The sequence below is a fragment of the Solanum dulcamara genome, chromosome 9, assembly GCF_947179165.1.
Source record: "Solanum dulcamara chromosome 9, daSolDulc1.2, whole genome shotgun sequence".
Classification (NCBI taxonomy): domain Eukaryota; kingdom Viridiplantae; phylum Streptophyta; class Magnoliopsida; order Solanales; family Solanaceae; genus Solanum; species Solanum dulcamara.
The window spans coordinates 11936664-11963071 of record NC_077245.1 but is presented as its reverse complement, the minus strand read 5'-3'; the positions used below and the strand labels follow the sequence as shown (position 1 = coordinate 11963071).

The following is a 26408-nucleotide window of genomic DNA, read 5'->3' as shown; positions in this document are numbered from 1 at the left end:
ATTTGTTTCATTATGCATTGATAATGGGTTTTGATTGATGTTTGGTTTATCTTAGCTTTGTACTATAATTTGATGTGTATCGATCAAACCTTTGATTGACCTTTTTAAGTACTAACATTTTTCTGTGTTGTGCCCTAGGGCATCAGAACAATATGCATATCTTTGGGAATAATCCAATTTTTTTGGTGGAGGATTCGGGATATTTCTTTCAATAGGACTCAGAATATTCAACACCCTTAATTTCTGGAATAAGCTAGCATATGATTCTTCAATGGGAGTATAATTATCCTTAGTGATATTTCATCTCCTATACTCCGGTCTAGGATGAAAAGGGACTCTAGTTGCATTTTGGTAAGTTTGTGGGGGTGGAGGACGATTGTGAAGAATTGGTGCACGCCACTCCGGGTATAAAGGGGATTGAGGATATTGGGGATATGGAGTAGGATAATGTGGGACTTGAGAAGAAAAGTAGTGTTGTGGGTGGTTATATGGATCTTGGACATAAGTCTGGGATCCACAAGGTGTGTATCGGTGAAGGGAATTCCTTGATTTCTTGTAGGCCAAAACTTCCCGATCCATTTTGAAGTGCTTGCGTTATGGCTTTTAAAGCGATTTGGCTTACAATTTTGCCAGACTTAATGTCAGTTTCCACTATTTATCTGACCTTAATAACCTCGACAAATATTTTTCCAACAGCAGAAAGAAAGTAGTGAAAATAGTCGGGTTTTAGCACTTAAAGAAACACATCAATAAATTTCTGACTCCTTCATTGGTGGCTTAACCCTAGCAGCTTGCTCCCTCCACCTAATAACATATTTACAAAATGTTTCAGTGGTCTTTTTCCTCATTTTGGCAAGTGAAGTACGATCCGGCATAATGTCAGTGTTATAATAGAACTGTTGAACAAAACATAGAACCAAGTCATCCCAGGTATGCCAGTTGGCAATATCTTGATCTATGAACCATTCTGATGCAATTCCAACTAAGTTTTCCCCAAAATAAGCCATAATCAATTCCTCTTTGCCCTCAACCCCTCTCAATTGATTGCAATATCTTTTCAAATAATCTATAGGGTCTCCATGGCCACATACTTCTCAAATTTTAGGGTTTTGAAACCGATGGGTAGGTGGACGTTAGGAAACGTGCACAAATCACTGAACGAGACTCATTTGTGGCCTCCCAAAGCTTTTTATTTTTCTTGTCATTTCCTTCTGCCCTGCATTCTTAGTAGCTTTTCCCAAATCATCATTAGTAGTAGTTTGGTAAGGATCTGGGCCTTTAATGTAAAACCAAAGGAATGATATTGATCTTGATGGGTAATAAATTTTGGATCATGATTTGTCCTTTGCATTACTGTGGGTTGAGGAGTACGTGAACGGGTGTTACAGTTGTGACAACCGTAAAGTTAGGTTGCGGGAATATATAAATAGGTGGCTCAGTCGCAACACCCTGAAAATCACTCTTAATTTGTACTCTTGGAGGTCGACTTGAAGAGGTTCCAAATATATTTGGCACGTTGACATAAGGTCCAAACCCAAGTGGGTAAAGTGAGTCTTCTATAGTAGAGAGAGGGGTTTGGAAGTATTCATACGTAGTAGAAGCGATGTCGGGGAAACCAGGGATTGACTAGGGTAGTTGTTTCCCATTGGACCATCTGACTGGGGTGGTTTTTTCCCATTGGACCACCTCTGTATCATCTTAATCATTCTCTGTTTCAGCAACCTATTTTCTTCGGTGACGGCGGACTCTCATTGAACCTCTTGCTCTATCGAGTCCCCAGTGCTGTTAATCGATAGTGTAGTTCCTTCTGTCATTGGAATACTGCCTTTGAACTTGTGAAATAATGATGACTTACTAATATGACCACAAATCAATCACCTTTAAATTAAATGGTCATTCTTTCTTTCTGTGCGATGTAGGAAATATATTAGCGTTAAGAATTTCACACCTTATAATAACACATTGTATATATGCATTTTTAATATGAAAGGTCTTATGTCTTATCTCGGCTTAGCTAGGCACACTTTTTTCCATTTATATTATTATTTTTTGAAAATGTTTTGATCGAACCCATTGGGGTTGCCTACGTACCATGTTGGTACATGAATCAGATATTTGCATAGTTCAGAGCGACATTTTTTTTGTTTTTTTTCTAGATTGATTAATAAATGAAAGGAAAATTAGACCAAATATAAAAATTCAATCTTTTTCCAAAACACAAAGGTAAAAACGAAAGGAAATTATCAAACGAAATGTCTTACAATCCAGCAACTGACCAAAAAGTAGGATTTAAAAAAGCATGACTGAACGAAGGACAAAACATAGATGATAGGAAACAAGACTTAAAATAAAGACTACAACAAAGTGAAATAAAGACATATGTCATTTGCCTCACATCTCCAAAGATCTAGTGAGCATGTTAACATCTTCAACATTCCTAATCACGGAGATCGTGGTCTCAAATGACCTCCTACATCTAAATATATATCCTGCAACGAGTTCGTGAGGTACTCAGCAAAGTTAGGTACCTCTGCAAAAAATTATTCATAGTTCATCTCTTGGTAATCTAGGCCCATTTGGGAAGTGCGATTGGTCAAACGATGTACCTTTGCTCGAAGTGATTTGCAAGTCTGATCTTATCCCCATATCTATTGATTACAGGCGGCAACCATTTCTCTAGCGTGCCTTTCTCGAGTCAAGATTAACTTTAGTTCCTCTCACAACTTTCCCCTTTCCCGAATCCATTGGGCTCTCTTTTCGTCAAAATTTTTCTGATCATTTTCACTCACCTGCTGTTGTTGAGATGCCGCGAGCTCTATAATTTGTGTCCCCCTAATTGTTGCTAGCTTAATCTGTCCCTAGAGTGCAATTTCCCTTTGCGTTGCCCTTGCTCTTTTCTCTTCAAGTTCTGCTTGTTATTGAGCTAGAGCTGCTCTAGCATGCTCTAAATATTTTCTCAAAGCCTGATTAACAGCGAGGTAATCGTGCATATCCAACTCGACCCTTAGGTTTATCATAGCCTCGTGATCTATCGATCTTTTTACAGATCTCTCTAGCTAACCTCTAAACGTGGTTGTTTTTCAAACCAACTCGAGTATCCTGGATGAACTTTGAACTTATAGCATTCTTCAACCATTGTTTCAAACCCCATGACAAGACAAGTATCCCAAATTTTTTGTGCCAATCTCTCGGAGAGGGGAGTCTTTGGTCCCACTTCAAACATAAAATCTTTCATGTCCTCAGTAACAGGTATTATTTGACACCTGCCTAACTGACGCAGAGCTCGTAATGGTATATATGGTTGTACACCCCTAATACCCATTAATAGCAGAAAAAAGAGGAAAGATCCTCATCTATCAAGCACAGCCTCTCCCTCGTCGTCCTCTTTTTTCAGAGGACTTTGGGACATGTACATGACTTCCTCCCAAGGGAACCAATGATAATTCCATGTGACCTTATCTGCGGTAAGCGAGCAAAATTGCTCAATCCAAGCATTAACCCCTTTCGGGCAATCATTTTTTTCCACCCTTTTGGCATGACTTGTAATGTAATCACTCCGATTATGAATAAACCTTGTCACAGTAAGGGGTTGGTGAAGATATTCTACTATCCATAATTGCAGTAATATGTTGCATCCTTCAATTTTCCCTTTCGGCAGACAGTTAAGGCACGATAAATATTAGCTAGAATTATCGACACAATGGTGTGGTCTTATTCTCAATCAAGACATGCACTACTCTGGCCAAACGGATGTTAATCTTTCACCCTCTCCTGGGAAAAACCATTTTTCCTAAAAAAGCTACAATAAAAGCAAAACGTATATGTTCTTTCCATGTTTTCAAGTTTCTCTTGTTGCTCAGTTGCTTATCGAATCGCTCGAACCCTTCCTCAGTTCTGTACCTATCGTATAAAAATTGTAGCGAGATCCAACCTTTGTCCAATGATTCCTATTTTGTTTTATAGATGTTCAAGTGTTGAAAAAATTTATTGATAGAGATAGGTCTTGGGGCTACCAGTTGTTGACGACGCAACTTCATTCAAAACCCTATAAAACCAGTTATTTCCTCCAAGGTTGGGGTCAATTCAAAATTTGAAAATCGAAAGACATTATTTGTTAGATCCCAAAAGGATAGAAGTGCTTCGATCACATCTCTCATAAGGTTCACTTGCATGATTTTGGTCAAAAAAACCAAATACCTGAATATTTGTCCTTGTTCTAATAGACCCATGTTATTCCACCATGCCCAAAATTGCGGAGGAATGTAGTCTACTACCTAAAGTGGTACATTCTCATCTCTTTTCCTCTTTTGAAACTTTCCCTAAGTAGGATGAGACATGTTTGTTCCTATGAAAAAGATGCAAGATCATGAATTGACCTCTTATATTTTGACTCATGAAGGTGCAAAACTCATACGAAGGATGACAGACATTTTGAAACAAGTATTAGAGGGGGGAAATAATATGTCTCGATTTGTAATTAGAACAAGCCAGACATAAAGCATGTTCGGGCAAAAGAACAAAAAAAGACTCATTTTGTAAGTGTTACCATAGTTTTTTTAAAAGATGTTTTTTGAAATACAGATCATATTTACAAATTATCTTTTATTAATTTCTATAAATAATTTTGGGTGTCTTAGAAAAATGACCGAGAGTGGTTTCTTATTCATATATAAACGTTGTTTTCTTTTTAAAAACAAAATAATAAGAGAAGAGACCACAAGAGGAGAAAAAAACTCATTTTCTACTATGATTTCTTCCCTCACAAGATGATATCGAGATTTTAGGGGGGTTTTGGATGTCAAAGAATTTATATTATTTTCTTTTTCATGAGGAACCCTAAATCCGTTCAACAATCAAAACCTTTCAAATAATATTACAAATAGCACATAGAATACTCATGTTGGTCAGATAAAGAGAGGGACACCTGTCCTAAATGGATCTGACCCCTGTGTCAAGTCCCACTAAGTCAAATGCAAATGACGCAAATAAGCAGAGCCTACTAGGGATAACCATGTCTGTGTTTCAGTTTCACTATGATTGAACTTTAAGAAGATGGGTGTCTGGACAGGCTTACTCGAGTGGACAACTCAAGCCAGGGAGGGGTAACATGTTGGTAGCAGTACTATTCTGACTTCGATTGCTGGTCCAACCCTGCCTAACATGTGAGACTAAAAATTCTTTAGCGGATGCCAAGACACTCCGACTTTATCTTAACAGAAAGTAAGATGCATAATGTTATGTCGGAAAAAGATGGTTTGAAAATAATTTAAACTTTTAGAGAAAAAATCAAATTTAGAAAAGAGAGTTGCCACTTAATTTTTAAGAAAAATCAAGAAACCTTAATTTTAAAGACCCTAATAGATTTAATTCTTAAAATTAGAGAAAATGGGTAAGAGTTCAAATTTTCACTTTAAGAAGGTGTTCGCATTCAAAGTGGCCGCTAACGCGTGGTTATCCGATGATTTAAAAATTATTTCACTTGGTTTTAAAAAAATAATTAAAAAGGAAATAAAAACTTTTAAATTATTTTGAAAAAATAATCAAGCTTATATATTGGTAACAATATAAAAAGAAAGTAAAGTTTATTAAAGTGGCTAAGTAATGGTAGAAAATTATTTAAAGTGTAAAATTAACATGAAATGGTTTATCTTTAGGGAAATCTAATTAAGTTGAACTAAATTAAAATTAATATCTAAGCAATCATAAATAACATAAGTGAATAAATTATTACAACCTGAATCAATATAAATAAATAATAAATAACATATGAAAATACGGCCCGACACCTAGTTTCTGTACGTCTGGACTAAGTTGTTGGGTCATTTGCGTTTTGGGACTTAGGCCCAATTCCACTGTATATCATGGTTGTATATACACTATATATTAGTATATACTATACTACTTTCCTGCATTATCAGACTGTATATACACCGTATATCAGTATATATAATATTGCTTTCCTGCATATCAGACTGTATATATATTGTATATCAGGATATACATCATTTTTTTCGTGCATATCAGACTGTATATACACTGTATATCAGTATATACAACAATGTTTTCCATCTTTATTCCGTGTATATAGATGTATACATCCAAATATCAATCTTCAAACCATGTATATTAGCTCCCTTTTCATGTATCAATTTTTCAACAATTCGAGAAAGATGATGGTTGACTCAAAATTGACGATATGCAAGGATGGAGTCCAAAGATGGACTCCAATTGATATCACATGCATCAAAATAAAATCACATAAGCATCTACTCATTTTAAGCTAAATCAAGAAATATATCATGATATATTAAAGCATCAAATTAATGGGTATCCTAGAGGTGACTAACAACATGTATATGTGTAGAAAAAGAAAATGAAAGAAGAGATATATTCAAATAACTAAAAAGGACACGGAATTAATATATATGTTATACTAACTCAAATTTTAAAGAAAGAATTAAATCAATTAGGCCATAAAAGTTCTAACTAAATAATAATTTAAGCATATTTTTGTTATCGAAATCATGATAAAAGAAGAAATTGAAAACATGAAAATCTATATTGTCAAAGAAAACTACTTGAGAAAAATAATGAACGAAATTGAAAGCTTTTCATATTTTATAAAAATGTCACTACACTTCAAGCAAGACGAGGAAATTTCTATCATTAATTTAATTAATTTTAATACATGCTAACTAAAAAAATGAGATTATAAATCAACTAAACAGAAACATGAAATAATTAAATAAAATAAAGCTAAGAAAATTATTTACCTCTTTTCGAGCAACGACTGAGATGACGAATTTAAAAGCGATGAACTTCTTGAATCCACCACAAATGAGCAAAAGAACTAAAAACAAATTGAAAAGATCTGAGACTAAATTTTATTTTGATTTTTCTCTCCGTATTTTCTTTGCAGTATTTTTTGTTCTTGCCTTTTGATATTGTTCTTGAATGTTGATGAATGTCTTTTTTTTAATATTGGTGAATTCTTCCTTGTTGGATAGTTGTGTTCTTCCTTATTGATGATTGTTGAATATGAAGAAGATGAAGAGATTTTTAAAAAAAGAATGGTGTTGGTGGGAGTAATGATGAAGTTTTTGAGTAATGACGGGCTCGGTGGGGTGAAAAAAGGAAAAAGAAAAAAGGAAAAAAAAGAGTGGGGTTGGAGAATGATGATATTTGAAAATTTTTAAAAAAGATGGATTTAGGTGGAATTGGAAGGTGGAAAAGGAAAAAGGATGGGTAGTAATATATATATATTACTACCCAACCTGCTCCGAGTCCTTTCTTTTGATGTGTATGCATTACTTGATCCGGGTGCTACATTATCTTTTGTGACTCCTTACTTGGCTAGTAAATTTGAGATCCTTCTTGAGTGTCTTCCCGAGCCTTTCAGCGTGTCTACTCCTGTTGGTGAGTCTATCTTAGCTGAGAGGGTCTATAAAAATTGTACTATGTTAATCTATCATAGGGATACCATGGCTGACTTAGTTGAGTTGGACATGGTTGATTTTGATGTGATTCTTGGCATGGACTGGCTTTATTCTTGTTATGCTTCAGTTGATTGTAGGACCCAAATTGTCAAGTTTCAATTTCCAAACGAGCCTATCTTAGAGTGGAAGGGGAATTCTATAGTGCCTAGGGGTAAATTTATTTCCTACCTTAAGGCCAGAAAATTAATCTCTAAAGGATGTATATATCATATAGTCCGAGTCAAAAATATTAATGATCAGACTCCATCTCTTGAGTCAGTTTCCATTGTGAATGAGTTTCCTGAAGTCTTTTCTGAGGATCTACCCGGAATCCCTCCTAATAGAGAGATAGACTTTGGTATTGATGTCCTTCCTGATACACAACCTATCTCCATTCCTCTTTATAGGATGGCTCCTGCAGAGTTGAAAGAGTTGAAAAAACAATTGAAAGACCTCCTAGATAAGGGGTTTATTAGGCCAAGTGTCTCACCTTGGGGAACTCCTGTCCTATTCGTGCGAAAGAAAGATGGGTCCCTTAGAATGTGCATTGATTACCTACAACTAAACAAGGTCATCATTAAAAAAAAGTACCCTCTCCCCAGAATAGATGATTTATTTGATCAACTTCAAGGTGTCACATGCTTCTCTAAGATAGACCTCAGATCAGGCTATCACCAGTTGAAAGTGAGAGAATGTGACATCCCAAAGACGGCTTTTCGAACCCGCTATGGTCATTTTGAGTTTCTTGTTATGTCCTTTGGATTGACAAATGCTCCAGGAGCTTTTATGGACCTCATGAATCGAGTATTCAAGCCATACCTAGATACGTTTGTAATTGTCTTCATCGATGATATTTTGGTCTACTCTAGAAGTAAGAGTGAGCATGCTCATCACCTTAGGATTGTCTTTTAAACTCTTAAGGAGGAGGAGTTGTATGCTAAGTTTTCAAAGTGTGAGTTTTGGCTTGAGTCTGTAGCATTCCTAGGCCATATTATATCTGGGGATGGAATCCAAGTTGATACTCAAAAGATTGAGGCAGTTAAGAACTGGCCCCGACCCACCTCTCCAACCAATATAAGGAGTTTCTTAGGTTTGGCTGGTTACTACAGGAGGTTTTTTGAGGGATTTGCATCCATATCCTCACCATTGACTAAGCTGACTCAGAAGAAGGCTAAGTTTCAATGGTCTGATGCTTGTGAGAAAAGTTTTCAAGAGTTGAAATCTAGATTGACTACTGCTCCAGTACTATCCCTACCCGAAGGAACGGATGGTTTTGTAATCTATTGTGATGCTTCAAGAGTTGGGTTGGGATGTGTATTGATGCAGAAAGGTAAGGTCATTGCCTATGCCTCCAGACAGCTTAAGACTCATGAGAGGAACTACCCCACTCATGACCTTGAGTTGGCAGCTGTGGTATTTGCTCTTAAGATCTGGCGTCACTATCTTTATGGTGTACATGTGGATGTGTTCACAGACCATAAGAGCTTACAGTATGTATTCAGCCAGAAGGAGCTGAATTTGAGGCAGAGGAGATGGCTAGAGTTGTTCAAGGATTATGACATGAGCATTCTCTACCACCCAGGTAAAGCAAATGTAGTTGTTGATGCTCTTAGAAGGTTATCTATGGGGAGTACAACCCATGTGGAAGAGGAAAAGAAGGAGTTGGCAAAGGAAGTACATAGACTTGCGCGTTTGGGAGTTCAACTTATTGACTCTAGTGAGGGTGGTATAATAGTACGAAATAGAGCTAAATTATCTCTAGTTGCAGAGGTAAAAGAAAAACAAGATCAGGATCCCATTCTTCTTCAACTAAAGGATGAGGTTCACAAGCAGAAGGTAATGGATGTTACCAAAGGGGGAGATGGAGTGTTGAGATATCAAGAAAGATTATGTGTTCCAAGTGTTGATGGTATTCGGGAGAGAATCATGAAAGAAGCCCATAATTCTAAGTATTCCATCCATCCAGGTTCAACAAAGATGTATCATGACTTGAGAGAAGTATACTAGTGGAGTGGAATGAAGAGAGATATAGCAGAGTTTGTATCCAAGTGCCCGAATTGCCAACAAGTTAAAGTTGAGCACCAAAGTCCTTGTGGAGTGGCTCAGAATATAGAGATCCCGGAATAGAAGTGGGAAATGATCAATATGGACTTCATTACCGGTTTACCACAAACCCGCAAACAACATGACTCTATTTGGGTGATTGTGGATAGGATGACCAAATCGGCCCATTTCTTGCCGGTTAACACTACGAACACTACAGAGGATTAGCCAAACTATATCTTAGAGAGATTGTTAGACTGCATGGAGTTCCTTTGTCTATCAACTCTGATAGGGGAGCTCAATTTACTGCTCAGTATTGGAAGTCATTTCAGAAGAGCTTGGGTTCAAGAGTGAACCTTAGTACTGCTTTTCATCCGCAAACAGATGGCCAGGCAGAGCGTACGATACAGACTTTGGAGGATATGTTAAGAGCCTGTGTCATTGACTTCAAAGGTAATTGGGATGATCATTTACCTCTTATTGAGTTTGCATACAATAATAGTTTCCATTCGAGTATTCAAATGGCTCCTTATGAAGCTCTGTATGGGAGGAGATGTAGATCACCAATTGGTTGGTTTGAAGTTGGTAAAGCTGAGTTGATTGGACCAGACTTGGTTCACCAAGCTATGGAGAAGGTGAAAACCATACAAGAGAGGTTGAGGACTGCTCAAAGTCGCCAGAAATCCTACACTGATGTTAGAAAAAGAGATTTGAAGTTCGAAGTGTATGATTGGGTATACTTGAAAGTTTCACCCATGAAGGGTGTGATAAAATTTGGAAAGAAAGGGAAGCTTAGTCCCCGCTACATTGGTCCTTATCAGATTATGAGGAGGGTAGGTAACGTAGCCTATAAATTGGAGTTGCCCCCAGAATTAGCTGCTATTCATCCCGTGTTTCACATCTCTATGCTTAAGAAGTGTTTGGGAGATCCTTCACTTGTTGTGCCAGCTGAGAGCATTGGGGTGAAAGAGAGTTTGAGTTATGAAGAGATTCCAGTTCAAATTCTTGATCGACAGATTCGTAAATTAAGAACTAAGGAAGTGGCATTTGTCAAATTCTTATGGCAAAATCAATTTGTTGAAGAGGCTACATGGGAAGCTGAAGAAGATATGAAGACTAACTATCCTCATCTATTTGTGCCTTCTGATGATGATATTCAAGGTAATATTCTTCACTTCTACCTTTGAGTCGATGTTTATTCTTGAGTTTGAGTCATTGACCATTTGAGTATCGGAGTTGATGTATTGATGATATTCATTCTTTATGTCTCCTATTTTCATCTTCATTCGAGGACGAATGATCCCAAGGGAGAGATATTGTAACAACCCTTAAAATGTTTTATGTCGGTATTTCAATTCTCGACGAAAATAATACATCCTCTGTATTTTGGGCATAACTTTTCATAGGTTAGTCCAAATTAGGTGATTCAAATTTCTGAGTAACCACAACATCATTACCTACAACTTTTATGAATAACACATCTTAAGATTTGGAGTATAAGTAGATCAAATAAATTAATCTTTCCAAGATATAGTGTTGTGATGGAATTGAGTATTTATAGAACAAAATTCATATATCACTGTAGGTTGATCCAAATTGGTTGATTCTTGAATGAAATGAAACTAGACTTCCATATCTACAATTCTTATTAAGACACCAAATCCTAAAAAGAAATTTATCTTATTCAAACGCAGCTTTGAAAAAGAGTATTCTGTTAAAAAGAACTCATCTTACCTACCATGGAAAGATCTAGATACATTTGACATCATGCATGACATAAATTTTCCTCCATTTAACATCATCCATGACATCAATATATTCCATTAAATTTTCAGATTTTCTTTATAATTATTTTATTTATTGTTAGATCTCTCTTTCCCACCTATAAATATCCACCTTATTTCCTCATTTTATTCATCAAGCTTTCTTAAGCATTTCTTCTCTCTATATACTTCTTCTCAAATATAGTTTTAGTTTTAGTAGTATAAAAATACTACTCCGATAATTCTTATACTTTGGATAGTACACAAAATGCTCCGGCGAAAAAAAAAGGCTAGGGGTCCAAGAGTGTTCCAATTCGGAGTAAACCTTCGGATTTAAGGTACGTAAGGCTTTCATAGCATTGGATTGAGTTCGTCCATGCGCCCAATATTTAAATTCATTATAATTGAGTTATAGTTGAGTTTTATCCAAATCTTGAATTCTAAATAAATTAATTCTTCTTCTATTGAGTTTGATATATTTATGCATTAATATTATTATTATTATTGTTATCTCTCATATTATTGAAATTATTGTTCATGGCTACTTTCCCATAAATCCTAATTGATTTGATGTTCATGAATATTTTTACACATGTTTTGAGTAAAGATGTTGGCTTTTTATTATTTTCATTGATAAAAAGAAGTTATATGAATTAATACTATATATGTATTTTATTGAGTTTTGAAAGAGCAAAAGAGTTGAATTTAAATGAATTTGAGCAAATGATATTTTGAGCAAGATGTTTTGATGAGATGTAAATGATGTTTTTGGAAGTATAATGATTGATGAACATGAAATGAGATGAGTTTGATGATTTAAATTAAAGTCCAATGAGACTAGATGATGAGTTTAATATGAGCACATATTTTGGGAGTAGTATTGAGCACCGAGTTGGGTAAGAGTTTAATTGACTCAAACCCCAGAACTACGTAGCCAGCGTAGGATGGAGGTTATGCCTCTTGAGTCCCAAAAAGAGGACTTTGATGAGTGGATCCAAGATGGTGATGTCCTTTACCCTGGCAAGGTATTGGATGGATGTGACAACGACATCGCTTCGTTGTATCATCGCTAACTCATAAGTGATGGTTGTCGGTTAGAGAAACTCCCAACTGAGTAAGCATTACTTATTACTATTATTTTTATTATTATATTTTAAACTTACATTACATATTGATGTTGAGATGATGTTGAGTTCTGAGCTGAGTTTTATTGAGAGGAGTTTCTTGATATCTGTCCTTACCTTCCTGCCATTTTACATACTCGTACATTCCACGTATTGACGTCATTCGACCTGCATCGTTTTATGATGCAGATACATGTGTTAGAGATCCTTAACAGACGCATCGTTGAAGATCATTTCTTTTCAGCTATTTGGTAAGTCCTTCTTGTATTCGAAGGAACTCCTTATCCTTTTATTATTGTTGAGTGTGATGTTTCTTTTGAGGTAGCCATGGACATGTCATTGGCACCATCTAAGAGTATTAGAGGCTTCATAGACAGAGTCTGATGATGTAATCGGAGTAGTTCTCCTTAGAAACTACTTCTTCTAACAATTATCTATTTTTCCTTTGATTATGACAAGCCCACATTAGTATTCTTAAGTCTTCCGCTGATGAATAAATAAGAAATGAGACCAAGTGGTTCTCTTAGAAGCCAGAAATGGTTTCTGAGTGCCGGCCACGCCTAGGGTACCCTCTCGGGGCGTGACACTAACAATAAATAAACATAATCATAAAGGATGATCTTGAAAATTGAATGGAGAATTTTGATGTCATAGATGATGACAAATGGTTCTAGATCTTTCTATGGTAGGTGAGATGAAATCTCTTTTAACGGAATATCCGTTTTCGAAGCTGCGTTTGAATAAGATAAATTCCTTATTAGGATTTGGTGTCTTCATAAGAATTGTAGATTTAGAAGTCTAGTTTCAGTTGGTTCAAGAATCATCCAATTTAGAGCATTCTACATCGAGATATGAATTTTATTCTACAAATACTCTATTCCGTCACAGCACTATATCTTGCAAAGATTAATTTATTTGATCTACTTAAACTCCGAATCTTAAGATATATTCTCGTGAAAGTTGTAGGTAATGATGTTGTGGTTACTCAAAAATTTTAATCACCTAATTTGGACTAACCTAGGAAAAGTTATGCCCAAATTACTTTAGGCATAAGAGAACATAATCAAAATACTTTAGGCATGAGAGAACATGATCAAAATACTTTTAGAACATGATCAAAATACTTTAGAATAGGATCAAAATACTTTAGGCATGAGAGAACATGATCAAAATACTTTTAGAACATGATTAAAATACTTTAGAACATGATCAAAATATTTTAGAACATGATCAAAATCTTTTCATGCCTTCATATAAGGACTTTTGATAAATTAACAATTTAATGCATTTAAAAGCCAATATAAGTTAATATAAGATAGGTAATTAAATTTCAAATATTTAATAATCTATGCATTTTGAATCATGATATGAAAAATCCATAAAGTTTCATGCTTGAATTAAATAGAAAACTTTGATAATTCATTTGGACTTCATGAAAAAAAGGATCTATGAATCAATAATATTTAGGGGGTGTTACAATATCTCTTTCTTGGAATCATTCGTCTTCGAATGAAGATGAAACTAGGAGACATCAAGAATAAGTATCATTAAGACATCAATTTCTCAAAAACTCCATGACTAAAATTCAAGAATATACATCGACTCAAAGGTAGGAATAAGGAATATTACCTTGAACATCATCATCGGAAGGCACAAATAGATGAGGATATTTAGCCTTCATATCTTCTTCAGCTTCCCATGTAGCCTCTTCAACAAATTTATTTCACCATAGGACTTTGACAGATGCCACTTCCTTAGTTCTTAATTTGCGAACCTGAGGATCAAGAATCTGAACTAGAATCCCTTCATAACTCAAACTCTCTTTCACCCCAATGCTCTCAGCTGGGACAACAAGTGAAGGATCTCCCAAACACTTCTTAAGCATAGAGCTGTGAAACACGGGATGAATAGAAGCTAATTCTGGGGGCAACTCCAATTCATAGGCTACTCTACCTACCCTCCTCATAATCTGATAAGGACCAATGTAGCGAGGACTAAACTTTCCTTTCTTTCCAAATCTCATCACACCCTTCATGGGTAAAACTTTCAAGTATACCCAATCGTACATTTCAAAATCCAAATCTCTCCTCCTAACATCACCCATGACATAAATATATTCCATTAAATTTTTAGATTTTTCTTTATAATTTTATTTATTGTTAGGTCCCTTTTTCCACCTATAAATAGCCATTTTATTTCCTCATTTTATTTATCAAGCTTTCTTAAGCAACTTTTCTCTTTATATACTTCTTTACTCATTCTCAAATATAGTTTTAGTTTTAGTAGTATAAAAATACTACTCTTGTGATTCTTATACTCCGGGTAGTACACAAAATGCTCCGACGAAAAGAAAAGGCTAGGGGCCTAAGAGTGTTCCAATTCGAAGTAAACCTTCGGATTTAAGGTATGTAAGGCTTTCATAGTATTGTATTGAGTTCTTCATGCGCCCAATATTTAAATTCATTATAATTGAGTTATAGTTGAGTTCTATCCAAATTTTGAATTCTAAATGAATTAATTCTTCTTCTATTGAGTTAGATATATTTATGCATTGAGATTATATTTATTATTTTATCTCTCATATTATTGGAATTATTGTTCATGGCTACTTTTCCATGAACCCTAAATGATTTGATGTTCATAAATATTTTTACACATATTTTGAGTAAGGATGTTGGCTTTTAATATTCATTGACAAAAAGAGTGATTTGAATTAATACTATATATGTATTTTATTGTGTTTTAAAAGAGCAAAAGAATTGAGTTTAAATGAATTTGATTCTTTGGACTAAATGATGTTTTGAGCAAGATGTTTTGATAAGATGTAAATGATGTATTTGAAGTATAATGATTGATGAAGAGGTAATGAGATGAGTTTGATGATTTAAATTAAAGTCTAATGAGACTAGATGATGAGGTTAATATGAGCACATATTTTGGGAGTAGTATCGAGCACCGAATTGGGTAAGAGTTTAATTGACTTAAATTCCAGAACTACGTAGCCAGCGTAGGATGGAGGTTATGCCTCTTAAGTCCCAAAAAGAGGACTTTGATGATTGGATCCAAGATGGTGATGTCCTTTATCCTGGCAAGGTATTGGATGGATATGGCAACGACATTGCTTCGTGATATCATCACTACCTCATAAGTGATGGTTGTCGGTTAGAGAAACTCCCAACTGAGTAAACATTGCTTATTATTATTATTTTTAAATTTGTATTACATATTAATTTTGAGATGATGTTGAGTTCTGAGCCGAGTCTTCCTGAGAGGAGTTTCTTGATATTTGTCCTTACTTTTCTACCATTTTACATACTCGTACATTCTATGTACTGATGTCATTCGACATGCATCGTTTTATGATGAAGATATAGGTGTTAGAGATCCTCAACAGGCACATCGTGGAAGATCATTTATTTTCAGTTATTTGGTGAGTCCTTCTTGAATTCAGAGGAACTCCTTATCCTTTTATTATTGTTGAGTGTAAAGTTTCTTTTGAGGTATCCATGAATATGTCATTGGCACCATCTGATAGTGTTAGAGGCTTCATAGACAGAGTTTAATGATGTAATTGGAGTAGTTCTCCTTTGAAACTACTTCTCCTAAAAATTTCTTTCTTTCATTTGATGTTGATGATGGAGATCTCACATAAGTATTCATATTAAGTCTTCTGCTAATGAACGAATAAGTTATGAGACTAAGTGATTTTCTTGGAAGCTAGAGATGGTTTCTGAGTGCCGCCCATGCCTAGGGTACCTTCTCGGGGCATGACAATAATTCTTGTTCTCTTTTTTTCCTGTTGATTTCTTCCTTAACATTTTCTTGTTGTTCTTGTTTTTTTCCCTGTTGGTTCTTTTACGAATTTTGCAACAAGAAAACTACAGAATAATAAATCAACACAAGAATTTTGCACCAAAAAATTATTTTAAAAACAGTGAAATAAATCGAACCGATGTTAAAAAATCGAACCAAACCGATCTAGTTTGATTTGAAATATGGTGCACACTTTTTCAAAATCAAACACTGAAGAACCGAACCGAATTTTAGTAAAACCAAACTGAAGTCGAACACTCATCCCTATCCTTAACTATATATTTACCGATGTTAGTCCTTTAAGTCTCTATCCAATTTTTTTTATATAAATAAATTAGGTTTATATTAATAGAATTCATGCCTAAGTGAAATTAAAATCTTAACCCATTTTTTCAATTATTTTTCTCTCCCGCTACCTTTTCTTCAAATTACTCATACGAAAAAAAAAATTAACCTCAACGATTCAAAATGAAATTTACGAGGAAAAAAATATAAGTCAAAACTTTATTCAACGGAGGATAACATGAAACATATTATTGCTACAAATAACTTGAATATGCTAAAAAATTATTATCCACTCTGTGTGGGGAGAAATTTATTTATATTTAATAGAAACAAATTTTTCGCAATGAGAATAAAATTCAAAGTTCTTTTCTACATCTTTTTATTCCAAATCTTGTACTGCAACGATTTTATTGAAGGGGATTTGATTAATTTTTCATAAATTGAAATTTATAAAATGGTATATTTGGAACTTTTTTTAGTTTTGAAATAGATCGACTTTATTATTTTGTTTGTTTTATTTTACAAAGAAAAAATTGAGTAATAAATTCCAATTTTTTTATTTTTCTTTTGTAAGAAAAATAAAATTAAAAAGAATTCGCGTTGATTATGAACCGTCAACTGCTAAAGAAGAAAATATAACATATTCAAGTCATTAGCAATAATAATATGATTCATTTAACCCACCATTGAATAAAGTTAAAACTTAACTATATCTTCTTTCTTCATTAATTTATTTTAAATTGTTGGGGTTATTGTTCTTTGGAAAAGGGTTCAAATATGTCATCAAACTTTGAGAAAAAATTCATTTATGTCATCCATTAAAAGTTTAGTTCATCTATGTCATTGCCGTTTGAGAAAAGACTTATCTTTGCCATTATTTTTTAACTCTAGTTTTGCAAAACCACCAAACAACTTTTAACACTTTTTTATTTGAGTTTTGAATCAAATATACTTTTTTTGCTTCTTCTTCTTCAAGAATACATGAAGAACACCAAGAACTCCAAATTTTCAACTTCTTCAATTTTTTGATGAAATCACATCAAATTTTAATATTAGCATCCCTCTGAGGTAGACATCAAAATCCAATATCTTTTGAATTCGAATTCAACCTAACCCAACGAGACACACTTAAAATTTCTTCAAAGTTTTAAAACTTTAACATCCTTTAATGGTGAAATTTTTGCCACAACTCCAAATTACTTGAAATTTGAACATAGACTCAAAAAATACTATGTTAAAGTTCACTATGTCTATGTTTAAAATTTCAAGTGATTTAGAGTTATAGAGAAAATTCTACCATTAAAGGAGGTTAAAGTTTTGAAACTTTAAAAAAAAATTAAGTGTATCTTGTTGGGTTAGGTTGAATTCGAGCTTAAAAGATATTGAGTTATGATATCTAGCCCGGAGGGATTCTACTATTGAAATTTGAGGTGATTTCGTGAAAAATTGAAGAAGTTGGAAATTTGGAGTTCTTGGTGTTCTTTATGTGTTCTTGAAGAAGAAGAAGAAGAAGGAAAAAGTGTATATTTGATTCAAAACTCCAATAAAAAAGTGTTAAAAGTTGTTTGAGTAGTTTTACAAAATCGGAGTTAAACAATAATGGCATAGATGAACCTTTTCTCAAACGTTAATGTCATAGATGAGCCAAACTTTTAACGGATGGGATAAATGAGTTTTTTCTCAAAGTTCGATGGTATATTTGATGCTTTTCCCTTGTTCTTTTCATAAGAATAATTTGAAAGAAAAAAAAAACAGGGAGAGAGAAACAACTAAAAAATGAATTAAGAATATTTTAATATTAGGAAGACATAAGTTCTGTTAGTATAAACCTAAGCTATTTGTAAAAATGGACTAAAGATTTAATATTAGGAAGACATAAGTTCCGTTAATATAAACCTAAGCTATTTGTATTAAAAACCTAATATGTTTCCGAATACTTAAAGGACTAAAACCAGTAAATGTATAGTTAAGTGATTAAAACTGGTAAGTGTATAGTTAAGGGACCAAACCTAATAAGTTTTTGAATAGTTAAAAAACTAAATCGATTAATGCATAATTAAGGGACCATTTTAGACCTACTCGTTGAATGTAATAAGACGTAACTATTTTTAACAGACAAGTTGATAGATAAATACAGTGCATCCTAATTATGTCCCAATTTGATTACCTAACTATAACTTCTTGTTAAATATTCACGTATGTCGTTTGATCATATCTTGTACATTCATGTGTTGTGTATGAATTCATTCTTCTATTTTAAGGAATTAATTAGGTTGCCTTATATATTCTTTGAAGGTAAGAATTATCATGCATGGTTGAATAATATTTTAGGAGTATATATATGTTTTCAGAAGCACGATATATACCTGTTTGTATGCTAAAATGTTTCAATAGTACAATCTTTTTATATATATAATTGTGGTGTTCAGGTTAGCTTACGCACACCTTCACTAATTTAACAGGATACATGCTATCTCCCATCAACAACATGCACCAGATAACCCTATCCATCAAGAGTAGAACAAACGAGAAGAAAAAGTCCTAAAAATTATCACTTAAAATTTTATCATTGTATATATCCTTGATTGCATTAAAGAAATTGAAAGAGAAACAGGCTGTAAAATTAGTAAATCGACATGAACATAAATTTTAAGCACTTAACAAAGTAATAGCGCATAATTAAGGAGAGATCAATACTCATATAAGGATACTGAGAAAAACATGATGAATTACAAAGATTTTAATTAATCGAACTTTAATTCATCGTGTTGCTATTAATTCTTATGGTACATTGATAGAAAATTGTAAACCAATTAGAGGAAGGAAATATAGTCCTTATTACAACTCTTGATGAATAGAATTCTAAAATCTACATCTAGATATTATTTCCGTAACAAACTTACTTTCACAGTATGACCAACTCAATATGTGAAGGCACTTCACTTGGAAGCTGGAGCTTAGCGTATTTTCTTGCAATTCACACAAACTTATCTTCTTTTGGTTCCCCCATGATATGAAAATCACATAGTTCAAGAGGATCAACGATGATTTTCTCAAGAGCAATAGCATTTTCCAAAAAATACCTAACGAGTTCAAGTTCACTAGTACGCCCATAATATCCGTACAACCTGACCACTTTGAGGTGATGGAGAGGATAGCTTAAGACCTTCCTACACTCTCTTTTTGACCTCTTCGGTTTTAACCAAAGCAACTGCCAATAAGAAAGTCAAACAGACACAGTTACAGCCTCAAAGTAGCATAATCGAAATGAGGAGATGAATTGAACATCAAGAAAAATCAATCCATGGCGCAAAATCTACATATTATAGCATCACCACAAGTATCTACGTAAAGACAGAAAGCACAAGCTTGTGATAAATCAAGGCTGAGATTCACTGGAAGTAACAAATAAAGACCTACATGCCTATGATCCGATTTCAGATTAATATTCTTAAGAAAATAGCTTAGTTAAAGTCATATTGAAAGCAATTCATTTTCAGCTGACCAAATGTTGTTCAGTATTTGTGCATCCAATGCACCTACTTCACAACTTTCTTTGCTAGCTTGTTCTCTTCGGAAATTGGTTCATGAATTGAGGACAAGTAGGTTTACCGTCCACATAATTTTATAAAAAGTTTGGGAGTTAAATGATACTTCCATATTCTGCCATACATATCTATTATTTGCGAGTTTAAGAATGAAAATCTCATTTAATAAAGTAATGTAGTCAACTATCAAGTTACCAACAGAACTAGTAATACAAATGAGATGCCAAAATCAGGATTCCATTCTGGAGGAAACCCAGCATACCAAAGAGCTGTTAGATTCTAAGACAGCAATTTGGAAAAGATAATTTAAGTGGATGAGTTATGAAAGAGGCAATTCAGTCAACATATCTGCCCACAACCCGTTAAAGTCACCAAAATAAGAGGAAGGACTGTTTAGAAACACACATTCATCCAGGGTTTGAAGAAAAGAAGCACAAACATTAATACTGATTTCTAAATCAAACTTGACACTTACATTCAACTCAAATTCCGTCAACTGTGGAGCAACCTCTATGACATTATTGCAATCTAAGAAACTATCATCCAAAACTAAGACAAATTTCTTGAGCATGGTAAGTTCAGGAATCTTGTATTGCCCCAAATAATCCTGGGAAAAATTAAAGCAAACCAATTAGTACAAGCAAAGTGTTAGGATCGGAAATAATTAGGTGTCATGCGGAAGCTAGCAAAGCAAACCTCGAATGACCATGAGTAAGAAGACAAACGAGAAATATACCATAAGAGACACAAACATTTAACGTGGTTCGGTCAACTGACCTACGTCCACAAGAGGAGATGAGCAATCCACTATAAATATGAGAGTACAAATAATCGAGAGAAATAACCTCACACAATTCACTCAGAATAAAAAGAGGTTCACACAAGTGTTAACGTAACACTTGTGTCTCACCGTTTCTCTCCCTACACAAAACTCTCAAAGCCCTTTAGGACTACATTGTGAATGCTACTAAGTTAGAAGGAATAAGCCTCTATTTATAAAGTCATTAACCTTTTCCTATAAGAAAAAGGACTAGCCAAATATGGAGACATTGTGTTTTCCTTTTAGAAAAAGGAAAACCTAATTATACTAGGAAAGTCAGGGCAAACACCCAACACAAAGTATAGGTATATACACATTTCAAAAGTGTGTTCACTGACCAATGCATCATTAGCATGTATCTTAAGGACCTCCAGCAGAGAAAGAACACAAGAAACACAAGGCAATATGTTATCCAAAATAGGTATGGGCCGACCCTTAATCTCTACCTCAATCAGCATTGGAACATTAACAAGCAATAATTTATGTGATGATGAAGTTGCAAGTGTTACAAGGCTTGTATCACAGATTTTAAGTGATTCTACTCGATTGCAGTAGAATATACTCAAGTGCTTCAACTTGAGGGAAGGACCAACGACTTCAAGATTTACCAACGTTCCCGATCCATGAACCGTCATTTCTTCAAGAGATGGACATTTGTAAAGGAAGAACTCAAGAACTTCCCGTCACATTCACGGACTTGAATAACAGTACCTTTAAAGACTTAAAATTATGCAAGAGAGGTGGCAGAGGTTGAGCAGCATAGTCGTTGAGACCAAAGTGTTGGGCGGGCAAGTTATAACAATGACAAGATGATCGATTTACCTCTCCACCTTTTAACAAGTCCAACTCTAGCCTTTGAACTCTCCTAGAAACGGCAAACTCAAGCCACTTATCAATCTCATGCTGGGCAAATTTGTTTAAATCGAAACAAACACGAAATTGGTCTAATCTCTGAACTTTGCACATTTGCAAAGTACGGTTGACCCATCTGATGTACTTGTTCATATGCATTTTCCGCAGCTTGAGATTTAATGCTACTTCATTTAATGGTTTGGTAGCATTAAAATCAAGACTAGAAATATATGTCCACAAGGATAACCATCTTTTGGAGAGGACACTGGTGTCTGCTGCTTCCTTAACACTAAGGAAAGACAGTATAAGTACCAGCATTTCATCAGGCAACTCACTAATGCGATCCTCTGCAGTGCAAATTCGTTTTGAGCACATGAAAATAGAAAAGAAGCAATTTCATCATCAAACCAATTCTATATTAATCATGAATCACAAAAGAATTGTGGCATAAGACTTGTACTTTACCTTCTTTGGAGCAAAATTATTGGAAAGTTGCTGTCTTTTCGCCATGAGCCTCCTGTAGTAGTAGAATAACACAAGGGAGTCTTCGTCATAAACTTTGAGATAAAGTTTGCAGAACCTAACATGCATATAGCCGCTTATGGGGTTTATATATATATATATATAATATTCTTGGGAGTGATGGGCTAAGCCCAACTAGTTGCACCTCAACAAAATTGATAGCCTTTACGGCGGGGTCAAATTCTTCTTCTTCCTTCTTTCTTTTTTCTTTTTTAAAATTTTTTTATATCCCCTTTTTTCCTTGTTAAATTTTTGGAGACATCAACCAAAATATACTCTCGGGTATTTTGGTAGATGGTTAGGAGAAATATATATTATAATTTACACATGTATTAGATGAATAATATCATGTTTGATAGTTGGTTAGGATTAGGAGTGTCAAAATGAGCTCAAATATAAGTAATCCGTCTAACTCACTCAGAATTTTATGGATTGGGCTCAATATAATTTAAATTAGGTCAATCTCAACTCATTCAAGCCTTAATTCAGTTTAAAAGAAGAAAAAATTACTTGGACGAGTACTTTTTAATAAATAATTACTGATTTTAGTGATATTTTTTTATTTATTACCTTCTATAGCAATATATAGCAATATTATGATAAATCTATTATGTATTAAAAGTGAATTATGCATGTAATATAAATATATTATAAGTGTTTTAAAATATACAGTGATTGTTTGGTAAGAAACTGACACAATGTATTATAAGTGTATTAAAGTGTGTGATAAATATATTATCCATGAATAAAACTTGTATTATATGTGTTTTATAAATTATTCTCTGTAGTATGTACTACAATTGTATTATAAGTGTCCAGTGAAAAAAATGGCATTGTTATAAATGGTAAATATTTTCTTAATATAACATATCTACGTAAGTTTTCCTTAAAAGAATCTTCAATTGAGCCCAATTTAATCTTCAATTTCAACTCATTTTAAGGTTCTTTATTTGCATTGGTGTAATGTATGTTCCATATTGAAGGTATGAATTACTATCTATTTTATATCTTCTAGAATTTATCAATCCATTTGTAACTTCTTCTTTTTTTCTTGAGTTGAAATTCAAATTGTGGCTTTAAAAGGTAAGTAATTGTCATGACCCCGACCTGCCGTGAATGACACCCATATTAATCCTCCGGTGGGAGAACCACTTTTATCGCCCAAACTAAAAACATACGCAATAGCATAGAGAGATAAAGATGCAGAAGCAGGTTTAATAAATAAAACCAAATTGAGTTCTCATAAATTCAGAAATACTCTAGTCAACAATCCAACATGCAAAAATAGTACCTAGGAATTGAAAGTCGATGTACCAAAACTCTAATAAAATAATAAGTCTAAAAAGGAAGGGAATGCAACTCAAAAGTTATAAAATAAACAATGTTTAAGAGTCAAGTCCTGAATGAAGGATTGAGATAAAGAATAGCCCATGGTAGTCTGAAAGAACTGGCTTACCCTTGAACTCGGTCAACTAGCATATCACCCAAGAACAGGACCATCACAAGTCATTGATAGTAAATAATCATTTTAGCTAATTCAAAGCATTCTTCCCTATTCATATATACATATGCATATATTGGAGTAATTTAGCAAGTATATGAATCACATACGGAAAACAAAACCATTACCTACCTCGAAATCAAGCTTTCATAACTCAAAAGTGCAGGAGTTTTTTCTTTCCGGATTCGCTCAGCTTGTTCTTGGTCTAAAGGCAGTAAATACATACAAAGGATCAATATAACGGTCTACTTTACTCGAATTATTGTATAATTCCCTCTTAGACCAACCCATGATCCGAACTCCCATCTAGGGCTAATTTCTACCATTAGTTTCAGGTCAAAGCCCCCCACCCCACCCAATGATCACCCATCATAATTTATGGGTTCTAGAAATCAAATTATGAGTTTAGAGAGTAATAATATTACCTTTGGCATTAGAATTCATGGAAAAATTATTAAAAGTACCTTGGGTCGCCTCCTAAAGTCTTAAGAATAGTTTCAATGCAGAAAACCATTTTTGGGTTTTCACCACTGCGACTGTCCTACTCTAGCGAGACCATCCCGTACTAGAGGCCTCACTCCAGTTGGAGAAATACTGTCAGGGCGGGATGCATGAAAACAGAGAGCTCAAAACTTGATCTCCAAACTCCCATTTCACAACACACCCTCTCCCCATGGCGTTCTAAATTATACTCTTCATGCCAAGATCAATTTTGTGAATTTTATTGACCCAAATAAGATTCTATGAAGCTGTGTAGTCTCCTTAACGTCTTGGCTATCAACTCAAATGAAAAAATAAAAGATTTGATCCCCGACCCATTATCAGGTCACTCTGGACCTTGCCTAACTCAGAATTCGACCAAGTCTGGCCTAGGCTCAATTTTTTCCAAAGTCACTACCCAAAGTTTCCCATCCCAAATTCCTTTTCTATCGGTTTGGCCGTAACAATGGAAGCATATTATTACAACAGATATCAATTTACCCGTCACTCATCCCTGAGTGACCAACTAGGAAAAATATGGTTGAGATAGAGATAAGGTATTTCACACCCTGAGAAGGTACCTTAGACGTAACCGGCATTCAGAAGTCATTGCTAGATCCCAAGCGAAACACTTGGTTCGATCACCCATTCAATCATTCAGCAGAATACTCAATCTAATAATAAGGAAAATTTCAAGTGGTCTAACCAATAAATATTCAATGAAGGAATAATTTTAACTAAACAATATTAAAATTCAACTCAATTTCATAAGTGATAGTTTTCACAAAAACAAACTCAAAAGGGACCTCAACTCCAATCTACTCAATCTATGTTTATGAAGCCTTTATCAACTATCAAGAAGGTGTTGAGACAAGACCACGGCTACCTAAAAAGGAATTACTCAAAGTGAGGAATGAAATAAATATGATTCCTTCGAAAGCAAGGAGATCTCATAACTATCAAGAAAGAAATGGATCTTTAATGAAGCATCTGTTGATGATCTCTAGTACTTGTATCTGTATCATAAATGATGCAAGCCAAAAGGCGTCAGTACATAAAATGTACGAGTATGTAAAATAGCTGAAAGGAAATATAATCAATAATACTCAACCTCAATTCAAAGGACTCAACTCTAAAAATACTCAACTCAGCTCAATAGACTCAACTCTAGAAATACTCAACTCAGCTCAATGAACTCAACTTTGAAAATACTCAACTCAACTTAATGAACTCAACTTTGAAAATACTCAACTCAATAAAGTATGAAATAAAATAATATAATGCTTTAAATGATATGCAATAAGATATACAACTTTCTATATATAAAAGTATAATATTTTACTCTTGGAGAGTTTCTCTAACCGACAATCATCACTTATGAGCTAGTGATGATACAACGCTTAAGAACTATTATTGCCATAGCCGTCCAACACCTTGTCAGGGTAAAGGACGCTCAAACTCACTGGATCCACACTCAATCAAGTCCATCATTTTAGGACTTAGAGGCATAGCCTCTATCCTATGCTGGCTACGTAGTTTATGGGCTCATCCCATATTGTGCTCAATACTACTCCCAAAATACTTTATATGCTCATAAAAACTCAAATCAATCATTATGATCAAATCAACTCATTTAGTTTCATTTGACTCTCATCAAACTCGACTCGTCTCAATCATCAAACTCTTCTCTTTAAATTAGATGTAATCTCAACTCAATGAATGCATTTAAAACATAATTTTAACTACTCAACTCAATCTCAAAATAGATATTTTAATGTAATAATACTCAACTCATTTATACTCAAAATACTCATGCTCAAAATAATAATTAAGAGACTTCTCAAACTCATTCATACCTTTCCAAAATTCTATCTCAAACAATCATTTATACTCAAAATACTTATGTTCAAAATAATAAAATTTAAGAACTTCTCAAACTCAACTCATCCTTAAATATATGTTTTAAAAGAACATATATAATTTTTTAACTCTTTCATACTCAACATGCATGATAGTTACGAAACTCCTCAAAACTCAACTCTTTCTCATTCAAAAACCTTCACAAATCATATTTTACAAACTCCATCACTGCATAATATAACAAAATGAAATCTCAATTTGGGTTCATGTGAATGAAAACGTGAATCCATACTCTCAATAGAACCCAACTCAAGAAATTATA

At 34.1% G+C, this 26408-nt stretch overlaps 1 protein-coding gene across 1 annotated transcript; it reads right to left on the bottom strand.

Moving 5' to 3' along the window:
• Nucleotides 1-19278: 19278 nt before the first annotated feature.
• Nucleotides 19279-22292, bottom strand: LOC129904179 (uncharacterized). The gene is made up of 3 exons (XM_055979720.1): nt 22189-22292; nt 20527-20658; nt 19279-19714 (listed from the first exon to the last, which is right to left on the bottom strand). The coding sequence occupies exons 1-3, from the start codon at nt 22231-22233 to the stop codon at nt 19481-19483; spliced, it is 411 nt and encodes a 136-aa protein (XP_055835695.1). The 5' UTR covers nt 22234-22292; the 3' UTR covers nt 19279-19480.
• Between the last annotated feature and the right edge of the window lie 4116 nt (nt 22293-26408).

What these genes read in the sequence shown, in the direction of transcription:
- LOC129904179 (XM_055979720.1), bottom strand. Translation starts at nt 22,233, where the DNA reads ATGGCGAAAAGACAGCAACTTTCCAATAATTTTGCTCCAAAGAAG. An exon ending in ATAATTTTGCTCCAAAGAAG is followed by an intron (nt 20,659 to 22,188) that starts GTAAAGTACAAG and finishes AATTTTTCCCAG; the next exon opens with GATTATTTGGGGCAATACAA. An exon ending in TGACGGAATTTGAGTTGAAT is followed by an intron (nt 19,715 to 20,526) that starts GTAAGTGTCAAG and finishes TCTTATTGGCAG; the next exon opens with TTGCTTTGGTTAAAACCGAA.